Below are 22,955 nucleotides of genomic sequence, written 5' to 3'. Positions count from 1 at the left end.
ATTATAAGGAAAATACTGGAGAGATATCAAGTAGAACTGAATTTGTAAATTCGACAGAACATTATTCTCGAAAATAATTTCTGGAGGCGGAACTTAAAATGGAAGATTGCCATCTGTCCCATTCACTAACATGGGAAATTTTAACTTGACTTCTGAATCCCACTCATGATGTCCACTCATATATACAGTCATTGTTAAAAACCTGAAGATTAACTTTCATTAAACAGTTATGGAAGGAGTCTCCAGTGTCAACTCTTTGTAGCAGTCAGAGGTAAAGCTGTAACTTTAAGTTTTCTGACAGATTTTAGGACAGAGGATCTGCTTTTTTTTTCCAAGATAAAGTGAAGCAATGAGTGTTTATACCTGCTGTAACGTAAGGGGTAACAGGAACGTGTTTTGTGGACTTTCCACAACATTAATATACACTATAATGAATTTCCTGGTTACAAAATTGCACTTTCTGTCCATGTAGAACACAGTTATAGAAGAGATTTATTTATAATGGCACTATCCGGTGTCACCCAGGTGAGGATGAGTTCCCTTTTGAGTCTGGTTCCTCTCAAGGTTTCTTCCTCATGATGTCTCAGGGAGTTTTTCCTCACCACCGTCACCTCTGGCTCGCTCATTAGGGATTAATTTATACATTTAAAATTTACATCCTGAATTTATTTATTTCTGTAAAGCTGCTCTGTGACAATGTCCATTGTTAAAAGCGCTATACAAATAACAATTGAATTGAACTGAATTGAATAAAACACTCTGTGGATGTGTTAAAGGAAAATAACAGCAAGTCTGCTTCCTCACACCACCATAAGTTCTGTCATATTTTACTCACATGAGGTGCTTTTATTTCTTACATAATATTCCTGATAATATATAAAATATTTACAGAAACACCTTCAGACAGCCTGTACATGCACACATGCGGGTGTGTGTGTGTGTGTGTGTGTGTGTGTGTGTGTTATCTTTAACCGCTGGTTGCTCTTCAACGACAGACAATATTTGAGAGGAATGCAGACAGACAGCTTTCTGAAATCTTTCAGTTAGCATCTCTCCTCCTGTCATCCTCTCCTCTCCTATGCTCTCCACTCCTCTTCTCCTGCTCTTCTCTCCACCTCTCCTCTCTTCTCCTCTCCTCCTCTCTTGTCCACTCCTGCTCTTTTCCCCACCTCTCCTCTCCATTCCTGCTCTTCTCTCCACCTCTGCCCTCCTCTCCATTCCTGCTCTTCTCTCCACCTCTGCCCTCCTCTCCATTCCTGCTCTTCTCTCCACCTCTGCCCTCCTCTCCATTTCTGCTCTTCTCTCCACCTCTGCCCTCCTCTCCATTCCTGCTCTTCTCTCCACCTCTGCCCTCCTCTCCATTCCTGCTCTTCTCTCCACCTCTGCCCTCCTCTCCATTCCTGCTCTTCTCTCCACCTCTGCCCTCCTCTCCATTCCTGCTCTTCTCTCCACCTCTGCCCTCCTCTCCATTCCTGCTCTTCTCTCCACCTCTGCCCTCCTCTCCATTTCTGCTCTTTTCTCCGCCTCTCCTGTCCCACCCTGAGCTCAGGATTCACCGCAACTCTGTTTTTCCCCTTTAGGTTTGACCCCGACAGCATTCTGATTGGGCCTGTAAAGGTTTTAGAGGCGTGGTATCTATAGTGTAAAGTGGCAGAACACCTGAATAAGTCCTGAAGAAGAGCATGTGTCAGGTGCACAGGTAGAGACTGGATAACACATGAATTAATATATTTAATGGAAAATCATCACATCATTTAATGGACACATCAGAGCAATATTCCACAGAGGTCTAGTTTATTTATGGTAGATATTTTATTTTAATTATTTGATTTTTTTTTAATTTTTTTTTTTTTTTATCATTAACGATGCGTTGCCTCCGGAGGATGAAATTGAAGATTTGTGTCATTCACGCTGCTATGTGGATGGTCTTCCTGCTTGTGTTCGTCCGAGTCGATTTCAGATTCGGTTTGAAGGATTTTTTCGATGTCAGTCCACCGAAGATTTGCGCGTGCATGAGCTGCGTGATGGAACCGCAGGAGGATCAATGGTTCATGGAGCGCTACGACAGCCAGGTGCCAAAACTTATGAGCAGGGCCAACAGCAATATCAGCATGCTCACAAATAAATGGTGGATGGTAAGTGAGTTTTTGTTTGTTGGTTTGTTTAGACTTTAAAAATGCATTATTCCCTAATGTCTTTATTAGTACATTTTATTTCAACTCCACATTTTATTAGAGTATATTTAATATCAATCCAAACAGCAAGAACAAGTGGAGAACTTTCACATAATTTATTTTATTTCATTTGACATATTTGTTTTATGATTTCTATTGTTTTCAGTATTGAATTAATGACTGTCTCTCTCACTTGTAAATTACAGGGTTTCATTATTTCACTACAGGGTTTCCTTTCACTGAACTGATTTTACAGGTTTTACTCGTTCGCTTCTTCTCTTTTCCTACATATTATTATTATTATTATTATTATTATTACGAATTTATAATACAGCACCATTCAGACATTTGACATTCAGCTCAACCTGTTTTAGAGAGTGAAGTAAAAAAAGAAACCAAAAAAAAAGCAGTGACATAATGAAAAAATCAAACAATCTAACAATAACAAACAAGAAAAAATAATCTAAAATATTTTATAAAAATTACAAAAAGTAAAAAATGTATAATTATTAAAATGGTAATGTAAAAGTAACATGGTAGTAAAAGTAAGGAAAATAATAAAAACTGCTTAAAAGCTAACTTTTTTTTAAGAGATACACTTGTAGATGGCCAAAAGTTTGTGAACATATGTCACAAATATGTCCCCAAACTGTTATTTAAAAAAAAAAAAAAAAAAAAAAAGACTTAGGCTTAGTGTTCACCCTGCAGAAATTAAGAGTTTAAAAGACATCTTAGTCTTGGAGTGTACATGTTGAACTTTCTTTTTTTTCAAAGTTTTATTAAAAGTATTTTGTCAGTTTTTTTGAATTGTGGGATTTTATTGAACAATTGAACAGATTATAAATTCACCAAAAATAATAACAAAAAAGTGATCCAAGTGTGAAACAAACAATAAATCAAGTTGAGGTGTTTGTCTCTTTTTTGTCTTTGCCCGGGGAGAAATAACTTTGTAAGACTTTGAGCAAGAGGAATTTGACCAAGGGAGGGTGTAGTTGATTACTTGTCAGTGAAAAAGGAATTACGGCTGTAAGAAAAAAACAGATTCTTCTGCATTCCATTCAATGATAAACCGGATAACCTGCTAGAATGATGCAAGGTGTGGCATGAGCATGCAGGTTCATTTAAACAGCGGACAAAAGTCAGAGATTATTGCACCAATAAGTAACCCCTGAGTGCTCCTTAATGCCCCTCTTTGTTGTTACACTCGCTGTTCCATGAGAATATCTCGCTAGGAATAACGTTATGAAACAGCTTTAAAATTAAAGTGAAACACTTGGGGGAAAAAAAGGTGTAAATGTTGGATTTTTTTTATAAATTGCATCAGATGGTGCTTATTTTCAGCACAGAGTTTGTAAACAGTGCTGACGCAATGCTTTCTAACAAATATAGCATTGCTAGTTTGTAACCTACATTTAATAGTAGCTAGCTAACTAGCCAACAACACATGTGGGTATTTATCAAGTATTTGTAGTGTGCAGGACCATATCAAAGGTATTTACTTTTCCTAATAAACATAAGTTTTATACACCACAGTAACTTAATATAAACACTAGTATTTTAATTAAACAGACTTGACTCCCTTGCCTCAGTATGGACTGAGCATGAAAAAAGTCCTGACCTTTTGATTCGATTATAATTGTACATCATTTGATTACTGAAAAATGATTCTTGACTGAATGATTACAACAGAAATATAACCTATAATTTATAACCTATAATAATAACCTAAAAATAACGTAATATACACGCGAAAAAGGATGTGCATTTGTCATGTAGCGCGATTGGAGACGGATGCAAGTGCAGTTAAAAGCGTTTTATTAAAGGGCAGGCTGACAGATCCAAAATGTGAATCAAAATCAAAAACAGGAAACAGTTAGAGGTCAGGTGATCTGCAAGCAGCAATGTCAAGGGGATATCCAAAAACACAAAAACAAAAGATAGAATGAGAACAAGAATAAACGTAGCATGCATGGAAACAAAAGGCTTAGTCAAGACAGGCAGCAAAACCCTGAACATTACTTCACCAAGAGCAAAGACGCACAAAGGTTTAAATATGCAAACTAATCAAAGGGAAAACTAGGAACAGATGTGAATGATAAGGACACGTGAGAGATACAACCAGTGACAATACAAGGGAAGAGATAAGACATGAACCAAAACAAAACACACAGGGTCAGGCGGTGGAGCTGGAACAGGCGTGCCAGTGTCATGAGGTGGAAACAAGCATGAGCAGGACTTAGGTGGCCACATCATTGGCCTCGGGCAGGAGCAGAACTTGGGAGGCCACATTGTCAGCTTCAGGCAGGAGCAAGTCGTAGGAGGCTGTACTGTCGGGCTCTGGAGGGAGCTCTGCAGGGGAGGCCGCCACATAGGCCTCTAACTGGAGCTTGGCAGGGGAGTCCTCCTTGTCGGCCTCTGGAGAGAGCTCTGCAATGGAGGCTGCCCAGTGAGCCTATGGATGGAGCTTGGCTGGACTGGCCACCCCGTCGGCCACTGGCTGGAGATTGTTTGGAGAGACCCCCCGTCCCCGTCCCCCCGTTGACCTCTGGCTGGAGTTCGGCTGGGGAGGCTGCCCTGTCAGCGTCTTCGTCTCCAGCCGTCCACTCCTCATAGTATTTCGTGAATAGCGAAGTGGGTTCGGCCGACAGGCAGGCCCTCCCCAAATAATTTTCAAGGTTGGGGTTAAACTCGGGACACCTGAACACCTTTCTTAATAAGCTGACAAACTTTGCCACATTGCAAAGACCTCTGGTTCCCATGGCAATGAGGATCCCCGAACACTGGCGGGCTCAGCCGGCAAGCCAGGACAGCAAGAACCTTAGATATTGCTTCTCGTTGGGCTTGGGGTTTGACAGGCTCTCAAAATAAATTTGGCACTGCAGCTGGTTGCATTCCAGGTAAACTGCAAAGCCATCGAAGGGTACTGGGGGATAAATGAAAGTCCATTGACAAAAATGGATCGAGTCGAGTTCCGGCATCCTGGCTTGACCCACCTCTCGCTTTCCCACTGCATCCATGTAGGGCAAGTGGAGATGGATGCAAGTGCAGTTAAAGGCATTTTATTAAAGGGCATGCAGACAGATCCAAAAACACAAAACCAAAAGACAGAACGAGATTAAGAACAAACGTTGGATGTGCGGAAACAAAAGGCTTAGTAAGGGCAGGCAGCAAAACGCTGAACATTACTTCACCAAGAGCAAAGACACATGAAGCTTTAAATATACAAACTAAACAAACTAATCAGCATTCTGAATGGGGGAAAATCCCTGACAGCATTTTTTTGTTTGTTTTTGAGGTAGGACTGGCTAAAACATTGATTTCAGCCTTTCGTCAATGAATAAAAGTTAGAAATACATTCCTGTCCAAAAGAATTGGAAAGGCAAGGCCAATTCTTTTGTTTTTGTTATACACTGAAGACATTTGGCTTTGAGATCAAAAGTGGAGGTAGTGTCATGGCTTGGGCTTGCATGACTGGAATGGGCTCACTAGTCTTTGTTGATTATGGAACTCATGATGGTAGCAACAGAATGAATTCAGACGTCTACAGAAACTGTCTGCCAAGTTACACAGAAATGCATCCAATCTAATTGGGAGGAACTAGCAAGACAATGACACAAAACACACTGCCAACACAACAGAAGTAGAAGGTCATAGACTGTCAATCACCAGAACTTAACCCAATTGAGCAGCATTTCATCTATTGAAGAGGAGACTGAAGGGAGAAACTCCCCAAAAAAAACAACAACTGAAAGAAGCTGTGCTACAATCCTGAAAAAGCAAAAGCATCTAGTTGTAAATATCAGAAAATGAAAGCTGAATTAGCCTATGCTAATTACACAGACAATCAGACTTAATCTAGCTAGCATATTAGAATCATTACTGGGAACTTTAGTATCATAATTATTTTATGTAAAGCATTTGGCAGTACTGTGCTGAGGGGCATTCGTTTGTTTTCTTTTAGCTTTATATCGCCATCTTCACTTTTATTTGCATTTATGTTGTGCACTCATGTTATTCATGTGAGCAATAACCCACTGTGTGTGGTGCTGTTGTAGTAAAATTATCAGTGACGGGGTGGTTTGATGAAATGAAGTTGATATTCTCACCATAAGTTATGTTATCCATTTACAGTTACATGTAATGCTGCTTTCAACCTTCAGCATTGCACCAAATCAGCTTCTTCTTTCCGTTGATAAGGTGACTCTCAAAGCTGCAAATCAACATTTTTTAAAGAGTAGCAGGAAAACACAAAGACACTTTATTGTGCTGTCCATTTTTTAGATTCTCAAAGATAAAGGAACATGTGATGTGAAATAATTTTTGTAGCACTTTCTGCTGTTTCTATGAACTGTTATAGAACAACTGGTGGCAAAATTAACAAAGTCTTATCTTTATAACAAAGTTGTGATCAATTCGCAGTTGAAAGGGCAAGAGACATAGCTAGGCAAAGGTCTGGAAGTGTTTAGCCTGTATGATTTTTTTTCCCTCCTGACGCTTATCGCTTCACTAACTGAATGAGTGTATCATCCCATGTGCATATCAGATTTTAAAACGAAAGACAGAAAAACAAGAAAGCAACTTTCTTTTTCTTTAAATATATATATATATATATGTATATATATATATATATATATATATATATATATATATATATATATAATATGAATTGGAATTGTGGACACATGTAATCCAAAATTAATTCTGAATTATAAAATACTTCACATTATTCTTTGACACCTGAAAAGCACCAAAACCAGTTACACCGTTTCTGTTATTCCTGTATATAGTCTGCAATCTCTGGAATTTTACTCGTTTTCATTTCCACTGAGTTATAAAAAAATAGTATTGCTAAACTGTCTGTACAGGTTTGGATTCATTCCAGCAAATCTGCAAAGAAAACACTGAGCTCTTACTAATGGTTTGTGTGTGTGTGTGTGCGTGTGTGTGTGTGTGTGCGTGTGTATGCGTGCACTACATGAACAATAATGGAGGAAGATAACCACTGGGGAAGAGAAAAACACAGTTAACCAATCAGCCAGAGAAAGACACATGTACTATTTCAGACAGAGACATAAATATATAAATATCTACAAAGTATGTAGATCTGTGTTAAAGCAATTCTAATAAACTGGATAAATAGAGCACTTATACAAGTCTAAAGAACAGGTCTATATGTCAATGTTATGTTTTGAGATCGATTTAAACACCATTACATAAAATTTAATAGATTTTGTACAACCCTTGTGTCAAACCAAACATGCGCTCATGACTTAAATGTGACAAAATAATCGCAGCTAAAATGTGACTGGATTTAATTAAAAGAAAATTTTAGTTCCCCGAATTAAAGCTGATTTTATAGTTTAGGTTTTAACATAGACTATTACCATACTGTTTTATATTATAACAGCATTCTAATAAACACTATTGACTATTCAAATAACCACGGGGGAAGAGTTCTCTTTAGTAATAGAGATGACTTGAATGTGAATTTACATGTTTTATTCACTATGATCTACTGTTTTATATCTGGACAGAGGCTCCAAGCATTCCAAACAGTGAATCTCAGTGAAATCGTGGATCCTCTGTTCTCACTGTTCCGTGATGAGGAACACTACAATGACTCTAGTCCTGACCGCTGCAGAACCTGTGCTGTTGTCGGCAACTCGGCCAACCTGATCAGATCCCATTATGGTGCTATAATAGACAATCATGACTTTGTTTTCAGGTAAAATAATCATCTATTTATCTAATTTACATACCTATCTATATATCCATCCATACAAATTTAATGTATCCATACCACAGAGGTTCCTCAGAACAAGAGCTTGCAAATAAGTTGTTAAGGTGTTGGCTTTATGTAAGGACTAAAACATCAACGGCATGATGTTACATAACTGACACTGGGGTTGCATTGTTTATGGAAGGAGCTTAGTTTACTGCCTATATGGAGTTTCACATTTTTCAAAAGCATGCTCGTGGGTGGACTGGCTACTCTAAATTGAATGCTGAATGTTGGCGTTAATGTGTGTGTATGCATGGTGCCCTACATCCGTGCGGTATTTCCATCTCACTACCAGTATTCCCAGGACAGCCTCTGGGTCCACTGCAGCTCTGACCAAGATAAAGGCCTTACTAAAGATGAATGAGTGATTATCAGGACTCATAGTTGGCATTATAAATAGGATGTAGCTGGGATGTAGTTGGCATTATCAACAGGATCCATCCTCAGGAACCTCTTTACCCTGGTCAAGGCTGCAGTAAATCCAAGCCAGTCCCGGGAACACTGGGTGTGATGCAGGAACACATCCTGGATTGGTCACCAGGCCATCAATACAGTAACTTCCAATAATGTAAAATGAAAAATTGCTGATAACATATAACTAGGAAGTATAGTAGTACAATCATAAATGATAACAAATACAATGTAATAATATAAAGCGGTGTAAATGGAGATAATAATTCCTAAAGAAACGGAAGACCTCTCAGTAATAACTCTCAAATACTTCAGATTTACTAAATTAAGAATAACTCTAGATGTAATAGTGACATGTAAATGATATGGCTATCACAGTTTCAAGTAATGTTATATCTGGGTCTTATTACACTCTGGAGCTTTGTGTAACAGCCTGATCATAGCGTATTAGGGGATTACACTATACCTACCATATTTGATGTGACTTAACCTTCAGTTCCTTTAGAGGTCCTGTCCATGTCTCTGTACATTTGCATGAAATCTTGTCTAACCTCTGCCACAGGATGAATCGTGCTCCAACTAAAGGCTATGAGAGGGACGTTGGGGACAAGACCACGCATAGAGCAATTTATCCCGAGAGCGCTGTAGACCTGGAAAACTCCACCCATCTAGTGCTGCTGCCTTTTAAAGTTTTGGATCTGCAGTGGCTCATTAGTGCTTTCACCACCAAAAACATTACACGGTGAGAGCACATGGACATCTCGTGAAGCTAGAAGTAGACAACTGGTGTTTTTTTTCTTATAAATCACATTCAAATTGTCTTTGAGTTTGTCATGTTTTATTTTCCTTATTGTTTTTAGTACATATAGTCAAGTGAAACCTACAATAAAAGCAAACAAAGACAAGGTGAGTAACACACTCTTCAATGTTAACTCTATAACACTATAATACAGTGTCCATAAAGGTTGCACTCAATTCACTTAGATACTTGTGGGTTGCTTGGTAACTCCTTCTCCACCAATCGTGACTACAGTGGGGTGATAGATTGCGCATCTCAATAAGTAAGGAATAAAACACTCCATCTCGTAATGTTACAGGAAAATAATGAACGATGGGGTGGTGTGCAACATGAGCAGAGTTACTTTTGATCTGTTTCCCCAAAGTTGATTATTTTCCTATAATAGCATGTCACACAGTGTTTTATTCCTCTTATACCACAGCAATATTTTATTTATGACATATCATACTTTTTATCCATTTATACTTCAAGTCAATTCAATTCAATTTTATTTGTATAGCACTTTTAACAACGGACATTGTCATAAAGCAGCTTTACAGAAATATATCAATTCAGTTGTAAATTTTAAATGTATAAATTTATTCCTAATGAGCAAGCCAGAGGCGAGGGTGGTGAGGAAATGAGATGATATGAGGAAGAAACCTTGAGAGGAACTTCTATAACTACATGATCCAAAAGTGCAATTGTGTAACCAGGAAATTCATTACAGTTTTCACATAAAGTCTGGTTTGTTGAAGTTATCTGTGAAGGTATCTGTTAGTTGATCAGTGAACTGTTCATGGGAATTGCAGCTCAAAGCCATCTTCATGGTTTCGAAGTGGTACCATCCACAGTAATCTCATGTATCTTTAAGCTGTCTGTGTTGGAGGTCATCCAACCAGAAGTAGGGCATCAGGATGGATCAGGCAGGTCCAGAGAGCAGATGTTGTCACGATCTCAGTGATATCTCAGGAGTAGCATGTGTAGCTCGACAGAGAGATAGATAGATAGAGATAGAGATAGAGACAGATAGACAGAAAGAGAGAGATTGTTAGGTATGTTAATTGCCATGTAATGTTAATGACAGTGTACACTGTGTGCAGAGTGCATGCAGGGACTCCAGCAATACTCGCTATGCCAGTATAACTAAAATGGAGAATGTTACAAAGCACTGACATTAATGACTCCTTCCACAAAATGTTGCACACGTCTTCTCAGAGAAAACTTCACCATGTCAGTGGTTACCCACATATTTCAAATCTGTTTATGTGAAGCGTCCTCCATACAAGTCCCTGTGAATGAGCTGTTACTATAGACTACTGTTACTATAATGTAGTATAGTGAATGATTCGCAAGTCCCTGTGAAGGAACTGTAACTATAATGTATTAGAAAGAACGCAATCATCAGAAAGTGATAATTAGCTTTAAGTAGTGAAAAGCCTCGCCTCCTTTACTGGGAATGACAGGCTCTATCTGGGACTGTTCTGCTGTAGCAATAGTGCTAGACTTGTGTCAGTTACACCCCAACTCTACTAGATCATGTGACCCTTCAAAAAAAGATTACTTTGATCGGATCTACCTAGATTAAAGCGTTCTTCCACGTTGTTTTTAAAGGTGATGATCATTAATCCTGAGTTTATGAGATATGTCTACGAAAGCTGGTTGAAGAAACAAGGGAAATATCCATCCACTGGCTTCATCATGCTCATGTTGGCCCTGCACATCTGTGACCAGGTGAAAACACTATCGTTATAAGTAAAATGACCTTCGTATGGTAAATTTCTGCTCAGTGCAACTTGTAAAGGAATTGTAGCATTGTTGTAGTACATTCAAGGGTTGTATTGGGCCATGGTTAAAAAAATTAAGAAACTATGTTGTGCACGTCACGATATTTCATCCACGTTGTATCCTGGCCTCGCACCCAGTGTTCCCATAGGTTCAGTAATGTACTGTTGCATCTGTTGCATGGTAAATATTGCAGCAAATAAATTCTCAGTCCGAGCACCAAGAATTTCAATCATCTGACAAGTTCTATATAGAAAATATTAACCAACAATTTACAATTCACACTTACCCAGTTAATACACACAGAAAAATCGGGTTTTTAAGGGGTTAGGGTAATTATGTGTTCCTAGCTTTAAAAAAGTACTTTTTCTGATAGGAAAACACACTACTGTAGAGTTCTACATAGAATCTTTAAGGTTTCTTCTAGAGAGACAATTGATGAACCTTTAAATGATCTAATATTTTATTATTATATTATTTATTATTTCTCCCAATCTGGTCGTTTGCCACTTCCCATCCATTAGCACATCTTTCCACATCTTTCCACACTGAATTCTTCGATTGGGAATTCTTCACTTTTTTCATTTCTGTACATTTCTGTTCATTTTCATAAAGCACAATTTAAGTGTTAACAGGTCAGAGTTGCTGTTTTATAAAAAAATACCATTTCTTGCGTAAAACTGATGTCCGACGACAAATATTTCATCAAAATGCATATTTTAATCTAATTTATTGTGCTTATTTCTCTCTTGCACTCCATCACGCATGCACGCACATCTTTAAAGTTTAACAACGACTCGGTTGCTGCTATGACAACTTGTCTTGCAAAATGGAAATTTGCACAAATATGGCTTTTAATTCAGAATATTTACAGATAAGAGTAAAATGTAATACTATCTCACAACTTTTAATAATTTATGTCCACATTATCTTGTGAATACCTGCTGAGAGCGCAATGAAGTGTGCGTTTACAAAGCACATAAAATAATGAACCGCTTCATTACACTCAAGCAGTCACATGTAAAGGGATTTTCCAATGTCCGTATTACTAAATGTTTGTGCCCATTATTAGGCTTTTTTTTTTCTTTTTTTGTGGATATTTTGTGTTTTCTCAAAATCACGACATTAAACGTGCAGTTAACAACTTATTAGACACTATCAAAGAATGATGTTAATTCTATGTTAAATATATAATGTAATAATCTCTAAGCCTAGGCATATTTAAAGATCGATTCAAGACTAATCATTGCCGAGTTAAAGTGGCCAAGAGCAGTCTGATCTGGCCTGTGGACTTCTATTTTCACTTAAACCAGTTTTCCTAGTAATAGGGAAACTTTGAATCTAAAAAAAAGAACAGAAGTTTCCATTGGCAAGAAAGGAGGAAATGGAATTCATTCATATCTACACATGCACACACGAACTGACTTTCTACACTAAAAAAAAAAAAGCTCAGTGAATCTACACACTCACCTGAGCTGAGGATCGAACGCAGGTTACTGGCTTTCTACAAGCACATTACCGCTCACTTACCGCTCACTTTACATAATTCAAGCTTATAATTAAAAGCTTATTTAAATTAAGTTTAATTTTGAAATCATGTTTTGATGAGAAATATAATATTTTTATGTAAACCGCACGTAATATTTTTTCTTAAATCTAATCAACAACACATTCCATTTTTTTCCACGTGCTGTGTGTTGAGCTACAGTGTGTTGCTCCATACACCAGCTGGCAGATATAATGTGAAGCAAAACAAGTGAATTTAAATTCTAAGAAGCGGGTTTGCATGGTGCCGCGTGATCACACGTGACGAATCGCCTGAAACCACGTGAAAAAACGTGCATTCTTAAAGGCCACATCTGTAGCTCTCCCTATAGTATGGCAGTGTGCAATTTATATGGAAATATACATACCCGTATATTTATACTACATTTACAGCTAGCAAAATTCCATTTATTCATCTTCAGTAAACACTTTATCCTGGTCAGGGTCAGGGAAGATTCAGAGTCTGTCCCAGGAACACTGCACGCAAGGTGGGAATACACCCTGGATGTGATGCCAGTCTCAAAATTCCAAACTAACTATGAAGATTCATTAGAAATAAGCCACTTCTTATGCAAAATGACAATGCCTTCATTTGTTTACCAAAGGAAAAAAATGATATATAATCATGGGTAAAGACTGTTTTTTCCCATCCTTTAACTGCTGATATCATGTTGTATGATATTGTTATAAACACTGTAAATATGAGACTGTGTTAAGTGGGACTCTTAATGCAGTTGTGGAAATGGCAGGACTTGTTCATTTTGCGAGTGGAGAAAAACTAGCAGGCGGTAGTTAGCATTATCCAGTACACTTTACACTCTTTAGCATATGAAGTAGTCCAATTTCAAATGACCTCTTTAAAACAGAATGATGTGTAGACAATACGTTTGCAGTCTCACTCTTCTCCTCTCTCTCTATCACAGGTGAATGTTTTCGGATTCGGGGCCAGTGCAAATGGACAATGGTACCATTACTTTGACCACTGGCATCATCCGTCCGTTAATGCGGGTGTACACAGAGGGGGAGTTGAATATGACATCATCCTGAAACTTGAGCAGCAACAGAAGATCAAAATGTATAGAGGATGGTGAAAGAGTCAGGTAAATGATCCATTTTTCTTTTGCTATTTGATCAGAATGAACTTTTGCATTGAGGACCTGGTGTTGCATGTTGATAATTAAGTAAATGTAATAGCTCATCTATTAGTTAAAGAAAACTACTAGAGTAGTAGCAGATAAAACTAACAAACTGTGAACAAATGTCCAGTGTGCTATGTCCTTGTTCTAAACAATAATACACTGCTCATTGTATCTGTCGAACCAAAGGCTACTTTGAACAAATGCCATGTTACTTGTGCTTTACCAAAAATGCCAGAGCTATTTAGACCTGGACAAAATAAGAATCCATTAAAATCCTATTTTATTAGATATAAAGCCTGAAATGATGTAGATTGTACTCACATCTTCCATGCAGCTATCTGAACACTAGCGGGGCTAGCTCAGTAGAGACGGTGCTAGCGGCCACTTTTGTGTTTGTGAGTTTGTTGAAATTACTTAAGCACACTTAATTTATCTTCCATTGTATCTAACACAAGACAGCTAGCTGACCTGAGCTAACAAGTTGGCTGAGTCTGAAGTCTTCGAGTGGACTCTTAAAATCAGACCTTTAAGCCGGATTTGAGTCGGCTCTTCCAGTCAGATATTTGAGTTGAGCCTTTGAGTCAGATCTGAGTCAACTCTTTAAGCCAGATATTTGAGTTGAGCCTCTGAATCAGATCTGAGTCACATATTTGAGTTGTGCCTTTGAGTCAGATCTGAGTCATATATTTGAGTTGAGCTTCTGAGTCAGATCTGAGTCAGATCTTTGAGTCAGATATTTGAACTGAGCTTCTGAGTCAGATCTGAGTCAGATATTTGAGTTGAGCCTCTGAATCAGATCTGAGTCAGATATTTGAGTTGAGCCTTAGAGTCAGATCTGAGTCAGAGAGTCAGATATTTGAGTTCAGCCTTTGAGTCAGATGTGAGTCAGATATTTGAGTTGAGGCTTTGAGTCAGATCTGAGTCAGCTGTTTGAGTCAAATATTTGAGCTGAGCCTCTGAGTCAGATCTGAGACAGCTATTTGAGTCAGATATTAGAGTTGAGCCTTTGAGTCAGATCTGAGTCAGTTTTGAATTGGCTCTTTGTGTCTTATCTTTGAGGTGATTCTTTGAGGAGTCTGAATATATAGTGAAGTTAAAGTTATACTCAGAAACAGTTATACTCAAGTAAAGTAGAAATATTCACTAAACTGACTTAAGTATATTCCCAAAGATGGACTGACCCCTCCATGGTTTAAACTTTTAACCTGCTTGTACTACTGATCTCTTTCAATTGTATAGCATTGCAACTGTAACATTTATTTTCCCAATATATCTTAAAACCTGAAGTCTACCTTCTCTTTTTCAAACGATGATCAGTATAAACAGTATTAATGGAAATGGAGCCCTAGTGTCTCGGCCCATGCCTGGGGATCCTCCAGATGTCATGTGTACAATAATGTTTGTGTGTTACAGGTGAAGGATTGATAAAGCCACTAATTCTCTCATTTTTTTCACCCTCCACAGATGATGTTTTTTTTTTAAAAAAAGACACTCTCAACAACACCAAACTCATCATAACATCATTTAAGAGTAAGCATATCATATCAGCTCACTCTTTCATGGCAATGCTGAGTAACAGAGCTTCATTTAAACCACTGTTTTCCTGCTCTAATACACTTGATCTAAGTCATTACCTCATTATCAAACCCTTCAAGATCTGGATCTGGTGGGATGGACACGAAATACTGTATATACTTTAGGAATGTAAACCAGCAACACTTTTACCTTTTCTAGATTTTTATCATGCAAAAAAAGCTAAGCACCGCAAAGATGCACATTGTACAGTAGGCATACAAGTACTGACTGTTGTTATGCCCTACTTATGTAATGTATGAAGGATTTAACCCATGTATTTCTGTAAAATATTATTACTGACTACACAAGGTGTAAAGTGTAGCTATATATATATATATATATATATATACTGTATATATATATAAAAGGACTTATTTGCACATCTGGCCTTATTGCCGGAGCTGATCTCAGCACCTTCTCCAGTTTCGGACAGTTCCAGAGTTATTGGCACCCTTCAATGATTTTATAAAATAAACAGCTGGAGAAGCAGGAACTCGATTAGAACTAAAACCAAAAGGCAAACAAACTACACCCTGTTGACCGATTCAGATGTGCTCGACTTGCAAAGATTCAGTAAACATTGGATTTGCGACATGGTGGCACCTGGACGACTTTATACGTCTCAATGCTATCTAGCGAGGAACAGGTTGAAGTGAAGAGGTGGTGGACTTGTTTATAAAATGTCTTTAATACTAGTTGCTGTGATGATACCATGATATCATGATGCTATGTCAAAATTGTTATTGTTATTGCTATTCCTTTTAATATATCACTCACCTAAAGGAACCCATGACTTTCTGTCTCAGTTTAGTGAGCTCATTCTTCTAAGCTCCATGTGTCCTGCTAGGATTGTGCATCCATGTTGTTAAAAACTGTTCCTTGTCAACTGAATGTCCATGCTCTGCTCATACAGAGTGTCGATTTCCCTATACATTTTAGCATTCACACTCTCAATTTCTCAGAAATCTGTTTCTGGTTTTATGGTTGCATTTTGTGATCACAAACCCATTGAAGATACTTTCAGTCTTCCTGTTACCAAACCAAACAAAAAGAGTTTCTATTTCTTACTGCAATACACAGTAGTTCATCCACTCTTCTTCAGGCTTCTCCTCTCTACTCTAACTAACCTTTCTTGTCCTGATGAAACATCCAAAAATCTTCAGTACCCAAAAGTCACCAAAGCATTGTAGTATTACTTAGTATCGAAAAGCCAAAAAAATTTACATAACAAAATTATGATTAAAACTATGAAAATAGAAAAAGAAAATAAAACAAGTTCTACTTGACTCATTGAGGAATGAAGAGGATGACTGAACCTAAAACTATGTTGCAATTCCTGATTAAAGATTTGAGCAATCACAGGATATACCATCATCAAGAAAATAGTTTGTATTCGATTGCATGAAGAGCAGCACTGCTCTCTCATCCCCGGAGATTAGATGACTTCAGCAAAACATGAAAAACATATCGGATCGGTATAGAACGTATACATTCTTATAGAAAATGAGAAAAGTACATTGCTAAACTTCTGGCTGGGGTGGTACTCTCAAAGGTGCACCTTATATACCATTCATATTTAACGTTCACAAGGAAATGTGGATATAATGTACCTTTAACAAAGATACACTGCATGCTTTTATAGGTAAAACAAACATACTACAAGAACAAAAGTCTGTTTACCTTCATGGTACCACCCTAGGAGCAGTCGTGGCCTAATGGATAGCGAGTCAGACTTGCAACCCGGTTGCAAACCTGAAGGTGAACCTGAAGGTCGTGGGTTCGAGTCTCAGGTCCGGCAGGGATTGTAGGTGGGGGGAGTGAATGACCAGCGCTCTCTCTCTCCCACCCTCAATACCACGACTGAGGTGAGACCCTTGAGCAAGGCACCGAACCCCCAACTGCTCCCCGGGAGCAGCAGCGAAAAAGGCTGCCCACTGCTCCGGGTGTGTGTGTGTGTGTTCACTACTGTGTGTGTGCACTTGGATGGGTTAAATGCAGAGCACAAATTCTGAGTATGGGTCACCCTACTTGGCTACATGTCACTTCACAAAAGGCACCGTATTTCTGTGAATGCACCAAGCCCTATTTATAATATCATCTGCCTCACCCTAAAGAATAAAGAAAATAAATTTTTCCATCAGCCAGTTCAGGTTGGTGCCTGTCTGTAAGAAAACAAGTCAGAGCAGATATTCTGCCTGTTCATCATAGCTTTCTTTCTTGATCAGTGAAACTGACTTTAATCTCTCATTTGTTTGAGCACTGCAATGCTTTTGTCTTCTTCGTTAAAGAAAAAAATGTCTTCGCACAGTCTCTCCTTCTCACAGGTTTATTTATTTCTTTTCTCTCCACACGCAAACTCATAACATGTCGCATGCTTCAGGTTACCTCCCTACTGCTCGTAAAACCTTAACGATCACAACTGTCACATCACGGCTTGATCTCACCTAACCGGTATACCACTGATCCACTTCTGAGATACATATAATTTCATGTTTTAGTATAAATATTAGGTAAGTCTATCTGTGGTTATACTGTTGCATAATGTAAAATTTTAAAAACATGCAAGATTATGAAAAAACATCATTAACAAGTCCATTATCTCAGTAGGATATTATACTATCTAAAACACAATTTTTAGTGGCGCTCTAGTAGAAAGTGCTATAAAAATCAGTGTCTAAAATATAAATATAAACATAAATATAAATATTAATATGAATATTAAATGAATGCAGTCAAGTTAAATAAACCACGACTTAAGTTTTGATTGTTCTCCCCTCATTGTGTAGGAAGGCAGAGAGAAATTTTATTGCCTTTAGACATAAACTGAACTCAAATGAACTGATTATGAGTCTAACAGACAGCACAAGTTGCTGTAACTTCATTAACAGTGTAGCTTCTACACTGTAGCACCTTCTTATGAGATAAAAGCTGCACGCTGGTTTCTTGTGATGTTTAATATCCCATGTAATCCCGACAATGCCACATCTGTGGCCGGGAGCTAAAGGAGCAATATTGCCCGTGTTCTCTGAGTGAGAGAGATGGCATACCTCCGAATGTGTCACGCTGCACTGAGTTTGAAAAAATGTGGTTTGTTGGTTTCATGTGTTTCAGAGGAAGCATGTTAGCCTTCATCCTACGCAGATGGTGACTGTCGTATGATAGGGGTGAGCTGGCTGCGGAGTGGGAATTGGCAGGCGACCAAATTCCATTCTAAATAAATGAGTAATAGCTCTTCTTCTTCCACGTTGTAAAAAGTTCTCCACTTTATATCATGCTATCTAACATGATCCACTCTATAAATTATGAGCCTAAATAAATACTCAAGATCTCAGTACATCAGGCACTCTATCAGTGTCTCAGCATGGACTACATGTCCTTTGGGTCTAATTGAGGTGATGAGAATGACTTCAAGACGAGAGGAAAACGCTCTATCTTCTCCACACAAGGCCACAGAGTGGCGTTATCCTCCATAATGAAGACAGATTCACGTGTCAGGAGAGAGAGTGATGCTTTACATTCATCCTACATCACTGAACTGGGCCATGTCTCAATTCCCCACACATGCTGCTCAGAGAGGAAACCTGAGAGCAAGCTGGAAGGTGTTTATGGGAATAAACGGGAAAAAGAAGAACTTCAGGTTGGATCCTCCGTGTAGCTGTGTAATGAGGAGAAGATAGGCTAGACACGAGAGCAGCACGCCAGCAGCACTGCCTCAGGAAACCTCACAGGATTCCATCTTAATCTGCTGAATGTTTAAAGGAAGCCATCACGCTGCAGTTAGAGAGCGCTGTAGCGCTTCATTCAATCCTCCGATTTCCCCAGTCTTTAAAGAAATGCCTGAAAACTCAGCACTTTCCAACACCACTTGAATATTGATGTTGGAAGATCCTCAGCACTCCTCTGAATGTGCGCGGCTCTTCTGTTACCTTTTGAAATGATGATTGATGATTCATTAATATTATTAAAGTTTTTTTTACTGACTGACAGGACAGACGAATAATCACAGACCCTTTCCTGTAACTTCTCAGCAAATACACGAGTTTATCTCATTTACTCACCACTATGTGCATTCAACAACGTCTTTTAGGTAAGTAATAAATCATTCAATGTTGAGTTACTATTACCACCCTGAAGTCTGTTGTTTTCCTATAACAGCATATCCTGAAGTGTCTTACCTCCCACTGCTACAAAGCGCTGACACTGGAGACTCCTTCCATAAATGTTAAATAAACATCTCCTTATAGAAAACTTCACCATATCAACGATTATACACGTTTTTAATCCGTTTATGTGGAGTGTCTGCATTACAAGTCCCTGTGAATGAGCTGTTACTATACAAACATTAATATAACCTATAAACTGCTATTATAGAAAATTAATCAACACCTTCTGACCAATCAGAATGCAGAATTCAACACCAACAACAATTTTTTTAACAGTTTTAAATCTCGAAGTATATCTTGCTTGCAATGTTCAAAAATGTATTTTCCTGCAGGAAACTGACACATGAACGGTCAGCCATCAAGATCATGATGTTATAATCCCAGGAACGAGAGGAAGCAGAACACAGACGCTAGGGTTGAAGGTCAGGGTTTCACTGAAGGTTAGGGGAGATAGGAGTGTGTGGGGAGGGAGCGTGGTCACGGCCAGGATTTGAACTCGAGGAAGACGTGATCCTGGAATACACACACGGAAATGACAGAGAAAGCAAATAACAAAACTTTGGATATCAAAACACGGAAAGCAACGATCTCGTGATAAGAGGCTGAAGAACCGGGGTTTATACTCCACTGATTTGTGAGCTGATGAGAGACAGGTAAGCTCAATCATCAGGGATAGGCGTGAAGTAGAGCGCTACGCCCAGACACACACACACACACACACACACACACACACACACACACATACACACAGAAACGGGAGGAAGAGAAAACACTGGAAACATGGGGAAGAGGAAAAACAGGAAAACACACAGAAGTCTTGGCCTGGACCATGACACATGAAGCTTGTGGCCAGAAAGGTGTACAGAAGATTCAGATTTTCAGAGGTTGAAGCAACGATTGTACCAAAACGGAGAAAAATACTTAAATATCACAACATTAAGTTTATATGCTTGGTTGAGGTGGAAAGGTGATATGCGATAAAGAATGATCAAAATAGATTTTTTTAAGAAATCATCAATTATTCCTTTAAAAGAAATGTCACAGGTTTCTACTCTATCCGAACATTTCTGCACAATAAAAAGCTTTCTTACACCGTCATGTCCAGACTATTTTCTCACGAACACTGGCTCTCTGTTAGTTGAGGGATTTAATTTCACAACCTTCTGGTCACGGCACAGGAGACATTAGTTCCACGGCATCAGTTACTACGAAATGTATTTATGGTGTAATTCATAATGTTCGTGTTACTCTCAGCTAAGGATCGACACATTGAGAATGGTCTTTATTTGTTCTGGCATTGAGAAAGCCCTAGAGGTCAAAACTTTTGATAAACTACCTGTTATTCTGCTCCACTATAACACGTCATCCCTCAGGGAATGTTTTGAGTTTTCTGAAAGAAATGATGCAGCGTCAAGCTTCTATGAACATGATTGCGGTGTATTCTTCTGTAAAATAGACAGGAGCTGTGTGAATTTGGAAGAGTCTGGCTGTCAGATACGTGTGATAAATGATAAACACCTACCTAGGGGCAACTAATGGAAAAATAAAAACAGATGGGCGAAGAAAGAGATGATAAATATACACATTTTCTGCTTTGATCTAGTTTGAGACAATCCATATCTCTGTGCATCATTATTTAAGCCATCCTAAGGAAGAATCTGGAAGGCCATAAAGCGGCGAATTGAAGTTGATGGAAAGCAGGCGAGTCTAAACTGCCTCACAGAGCAATCAAGCCACGATCAAGAAGGTCCTGGAGCTGAACGAAAGGAGACGGAATTTGGATAGCTGATTCAACGTAGTGGCAAAGACAAATCTGAGCAACGAAAGGTCAATAGCGATGACAGATTAATGCTGAAAGAGTTGCGGTGTAGGGAAAAAGATTAATGCAACTCAAACTAGGCTCAGATCAATGACACCTGATTGGTGCCCAGTCATGTCCTTCTGTTTCGGAGGAGAGAAAAATGGTAAATAAGGCAACACTCCAAGCATTATCTTCACTTTCTCACAGGTTTCTGAATTAATTGAAAGAAAACTATTTGATTTAAAACGGTGGCTGAAAAGACACATCTGAGCAACGGAGAAGGTCGATGAGACCATAAATTAGATAAATTAACTCCAACTGAAGCTGTACATGAGCACTATTTCTTACTTCTACACTGCTGCAGTTATTTCTACTTGTACCCTCTTGCAATATTTTCAAATTACTGGTTGATTCAAACCTTTAGGCTTGGTGGAGACAGATTAAGCTTTATCCCAGATTAATTTATACAAATACATTTACATTTCTTCCCCCTGTTCATCAGCCAGACTTAATTCTTCCTCAAATTCTTCCTATTTTCACAGGAAGAGGCAATCCGACAGGATAGACGACCAATCACAGAGTTTCTTCTGTAACACGTCAGCAAACTGCTTCAAACAAATAGCTTTTACAGACTGGATTTCATGAACTATATATTGCTCTAAAAAGGACTTTTTCTTAACTCTACCTCCTTCCACTGCAGCAGTTATTTCTGTTTGTACGCTCTTGCAAGATTTTCTAATGAAGTTGGTCCAATTTCCCCAAACATAAGGATATAAATGATTTAAAACGAGAGGGTTTTTCTTTGTAACAAACACAACAGACCAACTGAATTTTATTGTTGGTTGGAATCAAATTTGCCTGGAGAGAAAGCAAGTCGCTTAAAATGGAGTTGACTCAGAGCTTTTCTCCTCGACAAGTCATTTAGGTGATCTTTAACTTTGGAAGTGTGAGTCAATAGGAAGTCTCTTTGAAGGAAGTAGTAATTATTAAGTAGCTATGGCTACTTCTCCCTTGATTTTCATTTGTTGTCGCCTGACTCCTCCCACAAGTGTTTTTTGTTTGTTTGTTTGTTTTATTTGTTCAGTCCTACAGGATTCTCAGTTCCGATAAACAACACTAACTCCAAGACATCTCTGGTCTGTGGCTTATGATTGGTGCAACGAAAAAATTGTCAGTGGTGCACTGCTTTCCAACACAACTGCTGCCAAACAGGACAATCAAGCAGCAATCAATTCTGGAGGCTTCTAATGGTTTTAGGTGCAATTTAGCTTCACTTTGTGTGAAAAACTTCACCGATCGCACAAAAAAGCTGGGAAGTTGGCAAAGAAAAAGTGGAGAAATAGGAAGTGATTACATCTTCCCACTTGATGTACTAAACTTTAGGTAATTACCATCTGCCAGTTTTGCTGTAAATGAACACTTTGCCTGTTGCTTTGCGGTTTCTACATAGTGAATGTGGATACTTCTGAACTGCCAACTCAATGTGATTTGTTTTTATGTTTAGGAAAAAGAAAAATGGAATACAGTTTAATTACACACTTGTATATAAAGGAGTTTATTCTGTACACAGCAGCTGGTTCATTACAGTAAAAGCAGTTGGGAATTTAATGGCATGAGCCTGTGAATATCCTCCACACTGGTTACTGAAGCTGACATGAGAGTCAGAACTTTATTCATTTGCATATAATGTTGTTTTGTACTGAACTCTCATTTTCTGAGCTTTTTGATAGCTCTGTGATCATTTCCACTTCATAGCAAAATTTCTATATATAATATATATATATATATATATATATATATAT

The 22,955-nt window shown here is 38.4% G+C and overlaps 1 protein-coding gene across 2 annotated transcripts; it reads left to right on the top strand.

Moving 5' to 3' along the window:
- The first annotated feature begins 1,430 nt into the window (after positions 1-1,430).
- On the top strand, positions 1,431-22,740 carry LOC113523847 (CMP-N-acetylneuraminate-beta-galactosamide-alpha-2,3-sialyltransferase 1). Of its 2 annotated transcripts, XM_053237204.1 has the most exons (7): positions 1,444-2,135; positions 7,709-7,899; positions 8,930-9,109; positions 9,228-9,273; positions 10,760-10,879; positions 13,399-13,575; positions 15,079-22,737. In XM_053237204.1, exons 1-6 carry the CDS (start codon positions 1,866-1,868, stop codon positions 13,564-13,566), a joined length of 975 nt encoding a protein of 324 aa, XP_053093179.1. In that variant the 5' UTR covers positions 1,444-1,865; the 3' UTR covers positions 13,567-13,575; positions 15,079-22,737. The 2 variants fall into 2 exon arrangements, with proteins under 2 accessions (XP_034163477.2, XP_053093179.1); XM_034307586.2 differs by lacking the exon at positions 10,760-10,879 and having other exon boundaries at positions 1,431-2,135; positions 15,079-22,740.
- The last annotated feature ends 215 nt before the right edge of the window (positions 22,741-22,955 follow it).

This window comes from Pangasianodon hypophthalmus, chromosome 9 (assembly GCF_027358585.1).
Source record: "Pangasianodon hypophthalmus isolate fPanHyp1 chromosome 9, fPanHyp1.pri, whole genome shotgun sequence".
In the NCBI taxonomy this organism is placed as follows: Eukaryota; Metazoa; Chordata; class Actinopteri; order Siluriformes; family Pangasiidae; genus Pangasianodon; species Pangasianodon hypophthalmus.
This window is presented reverse-complemented; position numbering and strand designations above follow the sequence as displayed.